The following is an 18,805-nucleotide window of genomic DNA, read 5'->3' as shown; positions in this document are numbered from 1 at the left end:
ACAAGAAAGGGCAGTTTTTGTATGGCCTGGACACGCAAATCCAATGGGAGGTGCGTATGTTTAGGCCAGCCACCTTTGAGGACGCACTCTCGCTTGCGCAGAGTGCAGAAATGAAACATAATGGTGGCAAGCCCAAGACTTCCCAGCCGGCTTCTCCAAAGGCTACCGCCTCGGGCGGCAAAAGCCAGAACCAGACGGGATCTTCCCCAGGACAGAGCCCGCGAGCCTCTGGCTCCAAGAACTCGAACAATGCGTCAAAGCTTACTCCAGACCAGAAAGCGGAGGCAGGCAAGACAGGTGGCAAGTTGAGTGCTGAGGAGCTTTCTCAGTACAAGAAGGAGGGTAGATGTTTCTTTTGTCATACAAAAGGACATACTTCTCGAGATTGTCCAAAGAAGCCTCCAAAGGCCGCCGCCGCCTCCACAGCTTCCGTGGTGAGCTCAGCTCCCACACAGACCCCAGCGGCTACCCCTAGTTCTTCACACCCCGGTGCTTTAGTTGGAGCAAATATTAGCCGGGAGCTCGAAGATAAGCAGAAGGGCGCCCATGACCAGGAGCATGAGCGCAACGAATTGCTCAAAGTCCTTTGGCTTCATAGGTGGCCAGAGAGTCGTTGTCTTGTTTGACAGCGGCAACACGGACGATGTGGTCACGGAACAGGCCGCTAGGCGTGCCCGTTTCGAGCTAACATCAGTGGACAAACAGGTTGAGGGTTTTAGCACAGGTATGACAACGAGCGTCAAGTATGAAGCTCTAGGTGCTAAGTTAGTCATTCAGGGCATAGAGTTTGTGCGTGACTTTATGGTTGCCCCTCTTGTAGGAGCAGACATAATTTTGGGTATTCAGTGGTTTCACAAGTTTCTTCCTGATGTCAAGTGGGACAAGCACACGTTCCAGATCAATCGGAATGTGTCAAACGCCCCAGTGACCATTAAGTGTGAGCCAAGAATTCCGAACTTTCCGCTCATAAGCCACTTACACACTAAGCGAGCAGTCAGGAAAGGCGCACAGTGTGCGATGATTTACATCCAGACAGCCCAGACAGTGGCCAGTGCTTCTAAGAAGTACTCGGTTCTCCATGAAAACTTCCAGAAGATTTTTCTTCGGGACAGCCTCCCTCCCCAGCCCGTATCGCCTTTCTAAGGCAATGAAATCGGAGTTGGACCGCCAACTCCAAGAATTGTTGCAATCTGGCTTCATCCGCCCCAGCGTGTCGCCATTTGCAGCACCGATCTTCTTCCCGTTTGTGTGTCGATTATCGTGCACTCAACAAGCTGACTATCAAGAGCAGATTCCCGATGCCTCGAATTGACTATATTCTCGAGAGGCTGAATGGGACAAAGGTGTTCTCAAAACTGGATTTAAAGAGTGGGTACCACCAGGTGCGGATTGTGGAGGGGGACATCCCCAAGATAGCCTTCCGTACAGAACGGGCCCACTATGAATTTGTGGTCATGCCATTTGGTTTGACGAACGCCCCAGCTACATTTAACCGCATGATGATGCGTGTTTTTCGGGGTTTGATTGGAAAGTGTGTGTTCATATTTCTGGACGACATACTAATATTTTCAGCTACGGTTGAGCAGCATGACGTTGATGTGGAGAAAGTCCTTAAGTTGCTGGAAAGCAACGAGCTCTACGTCAATGAAAAGAAGTCGGAATTTTATCTGTTCCACGTGCATTACTTGGGATATATAATTAGTGCTGAAGGCAATCGACTTGATTCGGTTAAAGTGGCCGAGATTATCAACTGGGAAGTACCTCAGACAGCCTATGACATTAGATCTTTTGTGGGTGTATGCCAAGCATACTCCACTCACATCGACAAGTTTTCTGACCTCTCGACAGATCTCACCGATCTGCTAAAGGGAGTGAAGACAAGACGGCAAAAGATTCGAATGACTCCACGAGCGTTGGCATTCCAGAACCTCAATGTGGCTTTGTCAGAAGCACCTTGTTTAGCACTTGCCTCGTGGGACGAACCATTTCAAGTGATCACCGATGCGAGTAACATCCCAATCGGAGGTGTTTTACAACAGAATGGTCATCCAGTAGCTTACATGTCTCGTAAGTTACTGCCCGCCGAGAAGAACTATTCAGTCTATGATCGCGAACTCCTAGCGGTGATACACGCCTTGAAACATTGGAAACATTTCATGTATGGCCGTGACTTCAAGGTTCGCACTAACCATTAGGCATTGCGCTGGATTCAGACGATGCCAAGTGCACAGTGGAGTGATCGACAACACCGCTGGAGTCAGATATTCCAGCAGTTCGGTGGTATGATTGAGTACCTTCCAAGAAAGGCCAATCCAGTGGCCGATGCTTTGAGCAGGAAGGGACAAGTGTCTACAATTCAGACCACTAGACTTGACCTTGTTGGTACAGGACTAGAGGACATGAAGCACACGTACGCGGATTCCGAGGAATTCGGTACACAGTGGGAACAAGCATTGGATGCCACAAGACCATGCCATTTAAGCGTAATACGCAATGCTTAACTATTGTTGATAGGTTTAGCAAATTTGTTATGCTTATTCCTTGCAGGGCCAATGTGACTGCCGAGGATGTTGCCCAGTTGTTAATTCGGCATTGGTACCCGATTGGCGGGATTCCTAGGACCTTAGGGTCAGATCGAGATGCCAAGTTTACCAGTCGTTTTTGGAGGGCATTGTTTGATAATTTTGGTACTAAGTTGAATTTTTCCAGTGCATTCCACCCACAGACAAACGGCCAGACAAAGATCTACAACCAGTTGGCCTTTGATGTGCTGAAGTGTTATGTCCACGATCAACAAGGTAAGTGGGAATCGTATTTGCCTTTAGTTCAAGCTGTTTTGAATGATTCTTTTTCTTCAGCTATTGGCAGGACTCCACATGAGGCAACATTTGGAAGACCTTTCCAATTGTTGTTAACCAAGACTTCGTCTTCAGTACCGGAGGCGAACAGAGTGACGGAGTCTTACCAGGAGATCTTAGAGTCAGTAAAAGACAGATTGGCTAAAGCGCAAGAGGCCTACACTCAACAGGCCAATAAAGACCGAAGGGATATGAAGTTTTCGGAAGGGAATTGGATTTATCTTCGGATTATGAAGCAAAGATTGAAGCAGGTGGGCAAGCGATGCCCAAAGTTGTCTTTCAGGAGCTTCGGACCTTTTCCCATCAGGAAAAAGATTAATGAGGTGTCTATGCAGTTAAAGCTACCTCCGAGTTGGACTATGCACGATGTATTTCATGTCAGTTGGTTAAAGCCATATGCAGGTCCAACCCCTTCAGAGGTCCAAGACGCTCAGGCCGAAGACTACAACAATTCCTCATGAAGTTTCAGGACCAAGGAACTCATGAAGCGGAATGGCTCGACAAAGAGTTTTTCGAAGACTATCCGGCATTATTGACGGATTATTTGGAGGCTATGCAGCTTCCGTCAAGTTAAGCAGAAGGGGATGTCACGTGCATCCCGCACTTGGATGCCACGTAGACATTTCTGTACAGAAGGTGCAAGACCTGGGATGGTGAACTGGTCCCATGTGAGCCCAGTCCGGGACAAGTCAGCCAGGGATCCATCTCAATCATCCGAGGTCACGTGTGCATTGTCCTGCACATGAGTCCAAGGTCAGGTGTGTGCACTGTCCTGCACATGAAACAGTGCCAGTCCGCGCTGTGAGTCTCCCTCTAGAATGATGTAAGTGATTCTGTGTATCTGGTATGGTACCGGATGCCTGATCACTGAGTAGTTAGTGTTTAGAACAAGGGGCCCAGCCCATAGGGCTACCCCAGATCTTAGTGTGGGCATGGGAATGGTGTGGAACCACCCCCATGAGGGCCAGGAAGGCCCCTACTGAACCCACCAGCCATGAAGGGGCTGTAGGACAGCCCTAGGGCAAGCAAAAGGCAGATTCCAAGAGTTTACAGCCTTTGCATGGCTGTAGGGCAGGTATGGGGCAGGGTATGGGGCAGCCCATACAGGCTGCCCAGCCCTTGGAATGTGGGCAAAGGCTGTCCCAGCCCTCTGGAAGCAGGTGCATCATGCCCAGCCTTTTAGGAAAAAAAAAACGCAGCATTTAATGTGAATATTTTCAGCATTTTATGCTCAATTTCTAGTCATGGGAGCATTTATTGCTGGCCGCCTGCAGTAGTACTGGCCGACTGCTGTAGTTGGGCTAGTATAAAAGGGAGAGCCCATGTTCCCATTCATTTTATCTCATTCTCCACGAAGAGCTCAAGCATAAGAGGCTAGACAAAGCCAAGAGGGTGCTAAGCAAAGAGGTGAAGGATTCAGGTCAAGGGCAGGGTATTCCCAGCCAAGAAAAGATCCAAGATTGCTGTATTTTCTTTCAGATTTCTCATCATTCTAATAAAGCAAATACACCATCCGTGGTGGGGGCCCTACAGAGGGTAATTGGGACCCAATACTGTGTCCTCTCCATCTCTACTTGGTTTGGTATGCACGGTATGCAGATGGAGGCACTCCCCTTGTTCTTGTAAAGCATAAAGGCCCCGTCATTTGCTCTCAGCCGCACAGAGCGGAACAGGGTTACTTGGAAGGACATTGTCAGACTGGATACTCAGAGGACATGGAGTTCACCTAGTCATCCACTGGGGACGAAGATGGCCTTCTACAGAGATCACCTCCTATGCCTAATAGAGGATGGGTTCATCATCCGCCCATGCTACATGGACACACACCTATCCTTTGGGGTGAGATGTGTGATCGGCCAGATACGCACCTCGTCCCGCCAACTAAGACTGTAGACTGCCAGATATGGGCCCAAGGCGGCCGCACCAAAGGACAGGATATGCCAGCTCTATCACACAGAGCCCGAGACAAAGGATCATTACATATGCTGATGCCCTATATACTATGAGATTCAGGGGAGGTTCCACTGCCTCTTCCGAGCTAGGTTCAGACCACTTTCCAGGATCATGGACTTCCCGGCTCAGAGATGCCTGGGACTTTTTCTTCTAGAGCTCCGTAGACACAGGGAGTCCTTAGCGAGATCCAAATCAGCTGTACTTGCTGGAGGACCAGCACAAAGAGCTCTCATCGACTTCTTCCATACCAGCACTCGAAGGGCAAATCCACCCATCATACCTAGACCACGGGCTAGTGCAGGAGCTCGGCCGAGAGGTGAGCTAGCATGATTTTTTTCCCCCAAAAAAATTCCTTCTATTAGTTAACAAGAAGCATCCAACCGTGAGGGATTACAACCCTCCGTAAAGGTAAAGTGCTCAAAGGAAGGAAAGGGGGTGCTCTCCCTCCATGGCTGCCGCTCTCGGAGCGAGACTGCATCCCAAGGGGAGAAGGGAAAGGCCACACTGGGGGCCTATAGTGCCAAGTGATGTCACCATCACTGCTGGTGAGAGACAGTCAGCCTGTCCAAAAACTGCCCTCCTCTGCCAAGAAGGCAGCCCACACTGCCTAGCATCTATTTATGGGCTGTCCAACTGCTTGTGGGCCATGTTAATTGTCCACACTTATGCCTATTGCCCACTCTTGGCCTAAAAAGCTGCCTGAACACTAGTAAAGACTACATAGCTATGGGGGGCAGTGCCCTGACGGACTAATTGTTTGGCCTGATCGCAGTCTGGCTGGCAACTAGCGACTCATCCCTGGACTAAGGCTCACAAAATGCTCAGTGCTCACCTCTAACAAAATTGCAACTGTGCACATAAGTATAGATATGTCCACATGGCACCCTCGTGCAACGGGTGTGCACTAACTTTTTCCCTCACTAAGGTAGAAAATTATCAGTATCAAGATGTTGCAATGGTCTTCTCATCAGGAATATAAAAACCATCCACATCCTTGGCACCAATACATCTGAGTACGACATTTAAACACAAAAAGTCCAAGTTTATTTTCTAGTCTTTTTCTGACTCTAATCAGCTATGACCCAAAACATCCAAAATTTGAAGGAAAGATTTGCAGGGAAACCTTCACAGGAGATTAGGAAACAGTAAACAAAAACGGCAACTTAAGAGAAACAGCGTTTCCATATTTTTGGCTAGGACATGGTTGTTTCTTGTTACTATGCATAAAATGAGAAAATATGTACGCACCCCAACAAATTCAAAAATTCAGTGATTTATGAATTCAGTAATCTGTGCACGACTAACTCCCCCTTAATACGTCTGATAGTCATGGTGGACTTCAACTAATGACATACTTGCTTTGCCGCCAGCTGCTCTGAAAGGCTCCTCAATCTCCGCTCCAGTTCTTTCTCTCGTTGAGCTGCAAAGTCAGCCATGCAGATATTAGACCAATAGCATGAACCCTGCAGACAAGGACAACAAAGAATATACATGATCTAATCCTACCTGCAGAGGGCCATTTTGTAGAGTTCTGTAGTAGCACTGCCCACTCTTGTTCAAGTGTTACAAGCTTATCTTCCCATAACTTCTGAAGCATCAAATAAACAAATCAATGATAAGGTAAAATTCCTGAAAACAAGCTATCTTTCAGAGGTTTAGCGAAGCTAGACAGCAACATGGTAGCACATACAAGTTCTGCCCTTGTTCTTTGCAACTCCTCCCCTTCCATCAAGGCCTTGTCACTAGACGACATGAGTAACACAACTGCTTTCTCCTTGTCTTCAAGAACTGACTGACCTGTGCGCTCTTTTTCTGCAAAAGGACTTTGTAGGTGATCAAGCTCTTTATTCCTCAAGATCGCCTCCTCTCTTCCCAACTCCTAGTAAAAGTACACCATGAACGTAAGGTACACAGTATGAACATTCAAAGGCATAAAATTTGTCATGATTTTTTGAAATAAAAGACAACCTTATTCTGCCTTTGCAAGTCTGACACTATCTTCCTGATAGCTATACAGCTGATAAGGATCTGGCATACAAGATCAAACAAACCTGTAGCCTAGCTTCAAGTTGATTTCTCTCTTGAGTTTTCTCTTGCACTTGCTGTTGGACAGATGTCATTGCTTTGGTGTAGGCTGCATTCTCCGCCTGTAAAGATGCTTCCCTGGTCTTTGCCTGCAACATGCTTGATGCTCATAAAAGCCATCCAGGGAACTTCAAACAATAAAACACCAAACTGTGATTCTTAATGATGCGCGGGCTATTTGTTGAAACCCACTTCATATGCGTAGCAAGATCCTTTCTCCCTTTAAGTTACATGGCAAGCTATTTGTTGAAACCCACTTCATATGCGTAGCAAGATCCTTTCTCCCTTTACGTCTACATGGCAAGAGCAGTATAAAGCAGATTCAAGGTGGCACAAAAATGCATGAAGGTTATACTGAAAAGCAGCGCACAAGCACCGTCGAGCTGCGGCTGGAGCTCCCCCCATCTGCGCACCTGCCATCCCTCGCGCCATCGCCCACCTCCCTCTCCACGCTGCCCTTCGCCTTCTTGCACGCATCCCATCCTTCACCATCTCCCGCCTCCTCCCGCTGCCTCCCTCCTTGCTGCCTGTGTGCACCCCCCACCCTCCCACCTTCTTCCTTCACCCCACCTGTGGAGCCCTTGCTCCTGTCAGAATATGCAACGGAGATGATGACCAAATCTGGGAACACAAGAGCAAAAACGCAGGCAGAAAAACAGCACAAGAGAGAGACAGATGTAGGCGTGTAACTCTGCTCTATATACACAAGAAGATCCCGGGGAATGATACAAATAAGGCATGGGGGCTGAGGACCTATATATACTCCCCTAGAGGGCAGTCGGCCAACATCAGGAAAGCCCACGACTGAGGAATATGTCCACGACTGCTGAAAATAGCAGTCGGCCAGCTACAGATGCCTCCGCCTAGACAGAACAAGTCGGCCAGCACTCTGATAGCCCACGACTGATGTGAATCCAGTCGGCCAGCTTCAGAGTGCTCCTGGCATCACCTGGCAGCCCTCCCAAGCCTCAGAAAAATGGGAAAAAATAGGGGAAAAATGCGGAGTGTGGGGAAAAATGGGAAAACACCTCATAAGGGCGGGCACACCCACAACAAAGGCCCTGGTGTATAAAACTAAACAGGAGATGACTTCTAACACCCCCTCTCAGCTCCTGGCTGTGTAACCAACCACTGGGAGCTGGGGTGCCGCCTGAGCAAATCCTGAGAGCGACTTCGTGAAGAGGTCCACCGTACTGTCCTCCGTCGAACAGAACTCCAGCAAGATGTCATCAGCAACAATCTGTGCCTCTGGATGACCATGGGTTCCTCCAGTGGAAGCCCAAACCTGCAATGTAACCTCCTCATGCTCCGTAAAACTGCTCCTCGGGCATAAGTAGATCTCCTCGTGTCCGGATCTCCTCCCCAAACCGAGTCACTCCAACCGCGGAGTCGGACTCCATCCAACAATCCCCCTCCTGTGTACAAGAGTCCATGATCCTTCGCATGCCGCAGAAACCACAGGAAACGCAATCCTGCCTCCCAAAGAGACATCTGCAACCATGAGCTCAACCGCCTCATCAAGAAGCTCCCGTCCAATCCGGTGTCCATCAACCAGATCAATGAACCATACAGCTTCTGAGTCACCGAGACATCACACTGCTCACAAGGATCAACACCTGTTACGGTGCACAAACAAGTCCTGGAAGCCTGATGAAACCTGTCAACCACCCCCTCTGAATCCGGAACCACAAAGCCTGGAGAAACCACCTCCTTCTGCAAGTAAACACCTGTCACCTGCCTGGCTTTCCGAAAGGTCCCCGTGGAAAGAACATCCTCAACTACTGGAAGTTCTATGTCCCGAACACGACCAGACATCAGAGCATAAGTGACCTGTTCAGCTTCCTCTGACTCACGAACACAAGAACTACCAACCTCAGTACTGGAAAGTTCCTGCCAACTGCTGCCTTCTACTGGTAAGCTATCCACCACCTGGTCTCGGAAAGCCCGTACCTGCAGCGTGTCCACACCTGAGTAGCTATTACCACACTGCCACTCATCACAATCTTGAGGACCTGGGAGAGAGAGTGCTGAAAGCCTGTAGACTCCATTCTCCACTCCACCTTCCCAAACCACTTGGCCTGTTGCTTTGTCCCGGAGAGCAACAAAATGCTCATCAAACTCCACCCGTACGCCAGTCTTGCAAACCTGATGCACTGACAACAGATGAAAACCAAGTGTCGGAACATACAACACCTGGGAGGAATGCTTCCCCCCTCTGCCATCGGGAACTATCTCCATCCTGTCCTCACTGTGAACTGGGATAGTGGACGTATCCCCAGTAAGAATATGACCAGAACACCTGCAGAGATCCTGTAAACCGGAACGGGAAGGAGTCATGTGCCTGGAAGCACCACTATCGAGAATCCACTCCCGAGTATCCGTTGCGGAGAGTCCTCCAATCTCCTCCCTGCCTGAAGAAAATGAAGCATCGGTGTCCATCACCTCCAGGTGCACAAAAGCCGGAGTCTTCATGATTGCTGAGGAGTCTTCACCCTTCTCGGTCTTCCGCTTGGGACACTGCCTCCAGTAGTGGCCTTTCTCGCCACAATCATTACAGGTCCTCTCTGCCTTTAGTTTCTCGCGGTCAGCGTCGGACATCTTCTCAGAAGACTTCTCCGATGAAGCCTTCCCCTTGCCCGAGTTACGGCCTTTCGACCGTTGGCCAGTAAAGGCCTCCGAACCTCCACCCTGAGGAGGGTTCGTAAATCGTTCCTCCTGGTCCAGGACCATGGGCACAAGCTCCTCCCACGTGATGGTGCTGAGCCTGCCACTGGTAATCAAAGAGGAGTAAAATGCTGAGTACGAAGAGGGCAAATGTGACAGCAACGTGATGGCCATGTCCTCCGACGATATCTCCTTCCCAGCCTGGAGAACTTCCTGCTGAAGAGCCTGTAGCTTGTTAATATGCTCCCGCATCGTCGCCGACTTTGCAGGGCTCATAACCTGCATCTGTACTTCCAAAGAAATCCTCTTCATGGGTGATACCCTATTGTACAGAGAAGCCAAATGCTGCCATATACCTCTGGCCAGCGTCATGTGCTTTACATGATTGATTACCTGTGGTGTGCAGTTGAGGAAAATAAACGAACGGACCCTGGCGTTGACACGATCCCACATCTGTGTCTGGGCCTCCCGGTCCTTTCGGGTTGACGGTAACTCCCCTTCCTCTGCTTCCGGTCGTGGAATACCAACAACGACGAAATCGGCGAGATCGTAGGACTCCAGAACGGATTCCATCATCACCTTCCATATGCCGTAGTTGCTCCCGTCCAACTGACGGTCCACCGGGAACGTGGGGAGTGTCGGGATCTTCACATGTCTCTCGGCCATCTCCAACAGATCTGCCATAGCGGGGATGTACTCTGAAAAGGGTGGGTGGGTGGGAGCAAAGAAGAACTGATACCTGCAAGTGGCTGTCCAGCAAATCAGCCCGCCTTCCTCTTGCTTCTCCTCTTCCCGAACAGTCCAGAACAGTCCACCAATCAGCCACAAAACAGCCCCCCTCTTGCTCACACAAATCCCAAGACCTATCTAGAGCCTAGGCTCTGATACCATGTCAGAATATGCAGCGGAGATGATGACCAAATCTGGGAACACAAGAGCAAAAACGCAGGCAGAAAAACAGCACAAGAGAGAGACAGATGTAGGCGTGTAACTCTGCTCTATATACACAAGAAGATCCCGGGGAATGATACAAATAAGGCATGGGGGCTGAGGACCTATATATACTCCCCTAGAGGGCAGTCGGCCAGCATCAGGAAAGCCCACGACTGAGGAATATGTCCACGACTGCTGAAAATAGCAGTCGGCCAGCTACAGATGCCTCCGCCTAGACAGAACAAGTCGGCCAGCACTCTGATAGCCCACGACTGATGTAAATCCAGTCGGCCAGCTTCAGAGTGCTCCTGGCATCACCTGGCAGCCCTCCCAAGCCTCAGAAAAATGGGAAAAAATAGGGGAAAATTGCGGAGTGTGGGGAAAAATGGGAAAACACCTCATAAGGGCGGGCACACCCACAACAAAGGCCCTGATGTATAAAACTAGACAAGAGATGACTTCTAACAGCTCCCACCCTAGCCTTCCAGCTTTTGCGCCATCTCAGCCCACTGAGCCTTCAGCCCACCGCTTCTTCCCTCTTCTCCGCCAGCCCCATCCTCCTTGCCTTCTTCGCCATTCAGCCCCCATTTTTCAGCCCCCCCCCCCCCCCCCCCCCCCCCCCCCCCAGCCTGAGCCTCTTCGTCACCCAAACCCTATCCCCTTCAGCCTCCCCATCATCAGGTGTTCTTAGCTTACAGGCAAAAATTTTCTGTGACGAGTGTCAACTGTTAGAAGTCATCTCCTTTCTATTTTTATACACCAGGGCCTTTGTTGTGGGTGTGCCCGCCCTTATGAGGTGTTTTATCATTTTTCCTCACCCCCCGTATTTTTTCCCTATTTTTCCCCATTTTTTCCATGGTGTGGATGGATGCCAGATGGTTGGCAGGAGCCCATGGTGCTGGCCGACTGCACCCCATGGCTGGCCGACCTGTTTTACACAGTCATGGAGGTGCTGGTGGCTGGTTGACTTACTCCTACAGTCGTGGAGGCTACTGCTGCTGGTCGACTGCTTTATGCAGTCGTGGAGAGCCTCTAGCGCAGGCCGACTGCATCTATGGGGCATATAAATATGCCCCATGCTCCCCATCACTTTTGTATCATTTTCTCGGGATCTTCTTGTGTATATAGAGCAGAGTTACACACCTCTATCTCTCTCTCTCTTGTGCTGTGATTTTTCTGCACTGCGTTTTGCTCTCGTGTTCCCAGATCTGGTCATCATCTCCGCTGCGTATTCTGACATCAACATCTTCTGGTCTTCACTCCTGCAGGAGGACTCCATGGCAGCCACTCCCTCATCCCTGGCGCTGTCCCTTGCCTTTCCTTCTCAGAAACAGACCTCCATATCCTCGCTTCGACAGTCACCTCCCTGGGAGGCGGCCACCTTAGTCTGCAAGATTGTGGGTAGCCGGTCTGTGCGTGGACAGCTCATGGATCTTTTGCAGGCAAGCCTTATCCACGAGCTTGGAAAGATCACTGATGTTCATCCTTTGGGATGCTACCAGGTCGAGTTTGATTCACCTGCAGCATCGCATAGAGTCATGCAAGTGAGCCTTCTTTGCAAGGTGGCAGCATGGCTTTGACCCAGCATCCGACCCTTTGCTTTCCAGATCTCAAAAAGGAATACATTCCCCTCCTCCCATTGATGGGTGGTGTTATCGGGAGAGTGATGGGATCCCCCCCCAACGCCACTTCAATTCTAGCTCAGACAGTAGGGAGTCCCTCTCTTCATATCTGTATAGCCTCTCTCGAGTCAGTTCTTCATGTCATATCACTTCCTTGCCTCTGTGGAGCTCCTATTTTGCAAAGGGATGAGTACTCTGGGCCTCCACGGCCAATGCTTCATTTGCTAGTAGATGGGACACCTTGCTAGAGCTTGTTTGTCCCCAGCCGTGAGTCCAAAGAGTGCCTCCAGTAAGTAGTACCCCACCCGGGTCCCAGCTCAGCTCCTCATTAGGGGGGAGGGGGGCATCTCGGCCCCCAGGGTTCAAAGCACCAGGTCCTGGCACTTAAGGATCCCAGTGCAACAGGGTGGCAGACCACCAGTTTGAGGCAGAACCACCGTCAGACTTCCAGAGCAAAACGGCGCTGCTAGGCACGCCACAGGAGGATCCAGTTTTGTCAGAGAACCATTATGAGCTCTTACCTCAACAGCCCTCCAATAGTGATGGGCCCCCCAAGTCAATGTTACTGGGGAACGCCATTCCCCTCTAGGGAACAGTGGAATGTCATTCCCCCTCTAGGGAATGGGGGAATGCTGTTACCCAATCCTGGACATTCCGAAACATGGGGGAACGTTCCCCCACATTTCGAAATGTCCAGGGGGAAAACGTTCCCCGATGTTTCGAAATGTTCCCCATGTTCCGAAACGTTAAAAAAGGGCAAAATGTTTTAAAAAAATGCATTTTCCCTCTATTTTTTCCACTCAACCATGCATACATAACAAAAATTTTCAAAGTTTTAGCCTATCCTACTTAAAATTCATCATTTAAAATGACATTTTTCACAACTCCATTAGTTTTGTTTGCTGACATGGCATTTCGCCGTTCTCTTTCTCGTTCCCGTTTCGAGGGTTCAAAATGTTCCCATCCAGGGGTTCAACCTGTTCCCGTTTCTTGGTAACTATGCCCCCAAGGAATACTCAAGTTGATTCATTTCGACTTGAGTGGGCAATCCCCAACTCCCTCCTTGAATGGGTCCCTCTACTACATGTTGATTGCAGATGATTATTCGAGATACATGTGGGTGTACTTCCTAAAGCATAAATCAGATGCCTTCCAATACTTTTCCACATGGGTTCGGTTAGTCACTAACCAAATGGGTGTCTCAATTGGGATTGCTGGTGAGTTTCTTCCATCAATTTACCGAGTTCTTGCAAGAGCAAGGCATTCAACGCCAACTCACCTCCACCAACTCCCCCTCACAAAATGGAGTGGTCGAGCGCAAGAACTGCACCGTTATGGACATGGCATGCTAAGCCCGTAGGTGCTATACAATGATGAGAAGTAGTAGCAGCTGCTAATGACCTCAACTGAATGTTGAAAAATGAGATGAACTGAGGAAAAGGGAGCCAGCCCTTATATACTACCTCAGGATGCTGGTCAGCCAGCTGTAGCAGGCCGACAACATGGCTGTAGCATAAAATGCTACATAAAATGCCTTAAAAATACCCAAAAATGGTAGAAAATTGCTGAATAATCTCTGCTGAGATATGCCAATGCAGGGCCTCATAAATGGCCAATACAAGCATGAAAAAAAGATGATGTAGACCCTCTAGAGATGATATAATCCTACAATAACACCCCAACAAGAATCTCCGACTTTGCCACATGAACCCAATCAGTCTACTATTCCTCCGCCTCTTGAGGAGCCTTCCTCCTCCCGACAGCCACCCAGGGACCCTTTACGCCGCTGGTACCAATAGACCATGCGTGACTCTGGCAAGCTTCCTCATGATACTCCCTTGGACGGTCCTCGTCAGTCCACCAAGCTCAATCCTCGTGTCTCTTTTGCCTCTGTTTTTTCCGCAAACTATGTGGCACATGATGAGCCAACATCGTGAAAAGATGCTACCAAACTTCCATCCTGGAAATAGGCTATGGAACTCGAACTCCAAAGCATCGACCATAATGGCACGTGGTCCCTTGTGGATCGCCCTTGTCATAAGGTCATTGAAACCAAATGGATCTTCCCCACCAAATTTAAAGCCGATGGTACCTTGGACAAATACAAAGCCTGGCTTGTTGTGCAAGGCATTGATTTCAACGAGACCTTTGCACCCACTGCTCGAATGACAACAATCCGTCTTTTACTCAATCTGGCTGCTCACCATAAATGGCCAGTCTACCAGATGGATGTTAAGAGTGCTTTTTTAAATGGCATTCTCAATGAGGAGATCTATGTTGACCAACCTCCGGGCTTTCCACTCCCCGGGTTTGAGGACAAAGCATAAAGCTCTTTATGGGCTTAAGCAAGCCCCCGAGCGTGGTATCATCGCATCGACAAATTTTTTCGCAACCAAGGTTTTCAACCATCTCACTGTGACCCCAATATCTATATTCACACTGATCAGGGGATGTTTTGCTACCTAGTGCTGTATGTCAATGACCTCATTATTTCTGGTTCACATCAAGCCAAAGTGGCTGATATCATGGCACAGCTGAAACCAACTTTTGAGATGACTGATCTCGGTCTTCTCTCATATTTCCTTGGCATGGAGGTGATCCAACATTCTAATGGTATTTTTGTGTCCCAACAGAAGTACTGTCTTCAACTCATTACTTCCTGCTTTCCTGATGGTGCTATCCCTGTGGCTACTCCATTGGATCCCACCATCAAACTATCAAAGGAAGTGGACATGAAGAGCGTGTTCGCAGTCATCTCATGTCTGTATATTTACACCAAGGCCTCTGTTGTGGGTGTGCCCGCCCGATTTAGGTGTTTTCTCATTTTTCCCCACTTTCCATATTTTTCCCATTTTTTTCCTAGTGTGGGAGGCTGTTTTGTGCCTGTCGGCTGTTTCAAATGCTGGCCGACTGAACACTGGGGACCCGACTTGGTGTGCTAACCTAGCCGACTGCTCTGCTGGCCGACTGCACCAGAGCTGGTCGTGGGCGTTTTTGCATGCTGTCGACTGTTTTTCAGCAGGCCAACTCGACTAGCTACCTGGGGCCATATAAAATGGCCCCTTGCCCCCCACACTATTCACTTTGTACTCCGGGATTTTCTTGTGTATATAGCAGAGTTATATGCCTCTCTCTCTCTCTCTCATTTCTGCGTTTTTCTGCTCTTCCTTGTGGAGCTAGAGGCCTCATGGCCACGCCTAATAGCCCATGAGGGGCTGGCCATGCTGTCGACTGGGCCTAGAGGACCTAGGTAGCAAGGCAGCCAACCTCGCAAGGGCTGAAGCCCAGTCAGCCATCCCTTCTTATGGTTCCTGGGAAGGTTGAAAGAAGGGGTGCAAAGGGCCAGCACAAAAAGTCAGCCAGCATATGGGTAGTCCTACCCTAGGCAGCCAGCCACTTTGGCTGCCCAGCATGAGAAAGGGGCCTCTAGACACATGTGAAATAGGCGCCCATTTAAAGGCTGAATAAAACAAGTCAAGGAGAATCAATAAACAGGCCGACCCCTGTTCAATCCACCGACCAGCATTATTCAGGACTATAAAAGCATAGGCTAAGTCTAGGTTCTCACCATCTCATATTCACAAAGTGCTGAAGGTATTCAAGGCCCAGGACAGCCAAGGGAATCCCAAGCAAAAGGTGAACTTGAAGGTCAAGAGTCACCTAGTACAGGCTCCAGATTTACAACCAGAATTCAATCTTTTTCTCATCATTCAATAAAGCAAAAACACCAATTCTTGGTGGGGGCCATTCACAGGGTATTTGGGACCCAATCGGGTGTACCTTGTCTTTCTTCTTCTTCTTCTCTCTCTCTCTCTCCCCCTCTCTCTTGCACTCATCATACCTCTCCTACATTGTGCAATCGTCAAGAACCAAGGTGTTGAATATTCATTATCAAAGTATAATCCTCTTTGTAAGCGTCCGCATGTTATAGTGGTATCAAAGTATAATCCTCTTTGTAAGCATCCGATGTTATAGTGGTATCAAAGTTTTGCCTTTTGGCAAAGAGATTCAGCCAAGGAAAAAAAACAATCACTTGTGCGGTTGGTTTTCAGACACCGGTCGCGCTCCCATTCCGGTGTGACTCCTGGCCCTCAAAGGATGGTTTGTTTATAGCCTCCAAAAGCGACCGAAACGTCTCCCACATACATAGTGGATGGAATTATTGAGGTCATGGTAGAACTTAACTACTCCCACTATGGCGATTTCCGATGATGAGAGAGAATAGCAGCCCCCTATAGAAATTGTTTCTTCGACAATGACTGCTTCCAGAAGCCAAGTTATCAACGGTGACACAAACGCCATGTTCCAGAAATATGCACATCATACCACAACAAGGGGAACAGATGTGGGTATGTTCAAGCCTTGGAGAAATGGATACCTCTTCAAGAAACATCCCCCCCCCCCCCCCCCCCCCCCCCCCCCCCCCGTCCTCCATCAGGACATCACCGAGATCCCTTCCCGAATCCCTACTTCAGCTATCTCCCTTAAGGAGTTAACACAGCAGTCCCGTGCGTTACATGATTCGCAGGTACGAGAGGTAGAGCTTTGGACACAAGCGACAGCCCGCACTGCTCCACAGGAGAAACCATGTCTTGCAAGAGAATAGGTATCCAGTTGCTTACATGTCACTACCTGGTGCCTGTTAGAGCTACCTTCCACATGGGCCCACAATATCCGAAGTAGTGTCACATATAAAATGCGTCACATAGGTCACCAAACATATTCATATTGTGCCCAATAAATGTGCCTACATTGGTGCATGTCCTAGGCATCTCCAAGCATCTATTGGGCTGTAAAAACTGTCCCAATCGGTCCACACAAATCCTTGGATCTTGCCTAAAAGGCAGCTCCAAGTGCATGTCCATGTTCATCGGGTGAAGGTATGCACGTGACAACCAAGCTACACAAGACACACAAAAGGCCTCATCTAGAAACGTCCACACAACAACAACAAATTACTTGCTAAATGAAAAGATATACTTTTCTACTTTAATTATTGCCAGTCCAAGGGTTATTCACTTCCCCCTAAGAGAAATAGAACCTACCATCCAATCTACAGATCGGAACATTTAGTAGTAAGTAAAAATACCCCACTCCCTTGCTTCCTCCAAGCTTTCGCCACAAGCACTAAGGAGTACAATGGCTTTGTCCAGGAGTATGGATTCACCCTTAATTAATACAAAATTTCCCTTTTCTTCGCCCATTCAGCTGTTGAAGAGACCTTATTCCCCAATTCCATCATTTATGAAGCCCTTTTATAGTTTTTCCTTTCTTAGCTTCTCTTGGTTTGAGAGAGAGAGAGAGAGAGAGAGAGAGAGAGAGAGAGAGTGTGTGTGTTCAACGAACAAGGGATACAATCTGAGCATAAAGAACGACAGACAGGATTTTCGAGACTGAAGTGTTCACTTGAGTATGATTCTCCTCTCCTTATTATCCTGTGTGAGAGTGCTCTTAATATTTGATTGAGGAAAAGTATGTAAGTACCTCTTTCTGGGTTGTCTGGTGGGCGTTGAGCTCTAGGGTGAGGGCGGAGTGGGCTGCGAGGGAGTCTGCATGGAGCTGCGGCAGGCTGCGGGAGATGTCGGGGGGCGGGATGCGCTGGCGCAGGTGCTGGATGGTGTGCTGCAGGGTTGCAGCACGGGCGTCCAACTGCCGGACCTCATCTTGCTGCTTCGCGCTGAAACGGATGCGGAAGGACGGAGGGCAGCCTTCTTCCTGCAGGGGGGCGTTGCCGTTACCTGTCACCACGTCTGCTGCCCACGCCAGAAGACCCGCCATGGAGTGATCTTGTCTGGAGCGACTCTGTCTGACCAGTGACCCCGGTGTGGAATCAAAGTGCTGGCATTTAGCGACCAATAATGTAGTAGATCTGTCTCCCAAGTTTTGCAATTTTGCTAAACTAAATGCTTGGATTAGAACATGCACTACAAAGAAAATAATCATGCTTAATAAACTTTAAGCATCTCTCTCTTATCTATCTCTCTTATCTATCTCTATATCTCTATATCTCTATCCCTATATTATCTTAAGGAAGAGTTTCACAAAGCTGCCATGTGGCAAGAATTTGGAAGTTCGGGAAGGGGAGGAAGAGGTTTGAGGAGGTTTGGGTAGAATTTGATTTTGGAAGCCTCAAAAGACGTGCATCTCTATATTATCTTAAGGAAGAGTTTCACAAAGCTGCCACGTGGCAAGAATTTGGAAGTTCGGGAAAGGGAGGAAGAGGTTTGAGGAGGTTTGGGAAGGGGAGGAGGAAGCATTTGATTTTGGAAGCCTCAAAAGACGTACGAAGCACGGGTTCCCAACTAGCTCTCATAATACAAAACTTTTTTCAACCACATAACCAAGTAGGTGATCCATGTGTTACTGTGGTATGAAGTTTTTGCTTGTATGTATATGTATACGTAAGTATGCATGTGTGTATGCATCTATGCAAGCGTGTGTGAGTGTGTATATCTGTGTGTATGTTTGTATACGTATGTGTGCACGTGCATATATGTGTGGACATGTGTGCATGTGTCAATATGTCTCTCTCACATAGACGCATATTTGTGTGTCTCTCTTTCACGTGGATTTTCTCTAAGTCTATCACATGCAAAGACACAACCCTCTCTCACACACATACACGTGCACATGCACTCTCTCTCTCTCTCTCTCTCTCTCTCTCTCTCTCTCTCTCTCTCTCTCTCTCTC

At 48.7% G+C, this 18,805-nt stretch overlaps 1 protein-coding gene across 1 annotated transcript in view; it reads right to left on the bottom strand.

Moving 5' to 3' along the window:
* The window catches only part of LOC147625536 (golgin family A protein), a 74,790-nt gene extending 56,786 nt beyond the window's left edge, over positions 1–18,004 (bottom strand). Inside the window, exons 1-5 of the mRNA XM_086817038.1 lie at positions 17,600–18,004; positions 6,863–6,985; positions 6,502–6,690; positions 6,318–6,399; positions 6,167–6,231 (exon numbers count right to left, since the gene is read on the bottom strand). Coding sequence (XP_086673164.1) covers positions 6,167–6,231; positions 6,318–6,399; positions 6,502–6,690; positions 6,863–6,985; positions 17,600–17,893 — 753 coding nt within the window. The 5' untranslated portion in view covers positions 17,894–18,004. The remainder of the gene's footprint in view (positions 1–6,166; positions 6,232–6,317; positions 6,400–6,501; positions 6,691–6,862; positions 6,986–17,599) is intronic.
* Between the last annotated feature and the right edge of the window lie 801 nt (positions 18,005–18,805).

This window comes from Cibotium barometz, chromosome 23 (assembly GCF_041138505.1).
Source record: "Cibotium barometz isolate CiBa-2024 chromosome 23, ASM4113850v1, whole genome shotgun sequence".
Taxonomy (NCBI): Eukaryota; Viridiplantae; Streptophyta; class Polypodiopsida; order Cyatheales; family Cibotiaceae; genus Cibotium; species Cibotium barometz.
Note: the sequence above shows the minus strand (reverse complement) of the source record. Positions and strands in the feature narration are given on the sequence as shown.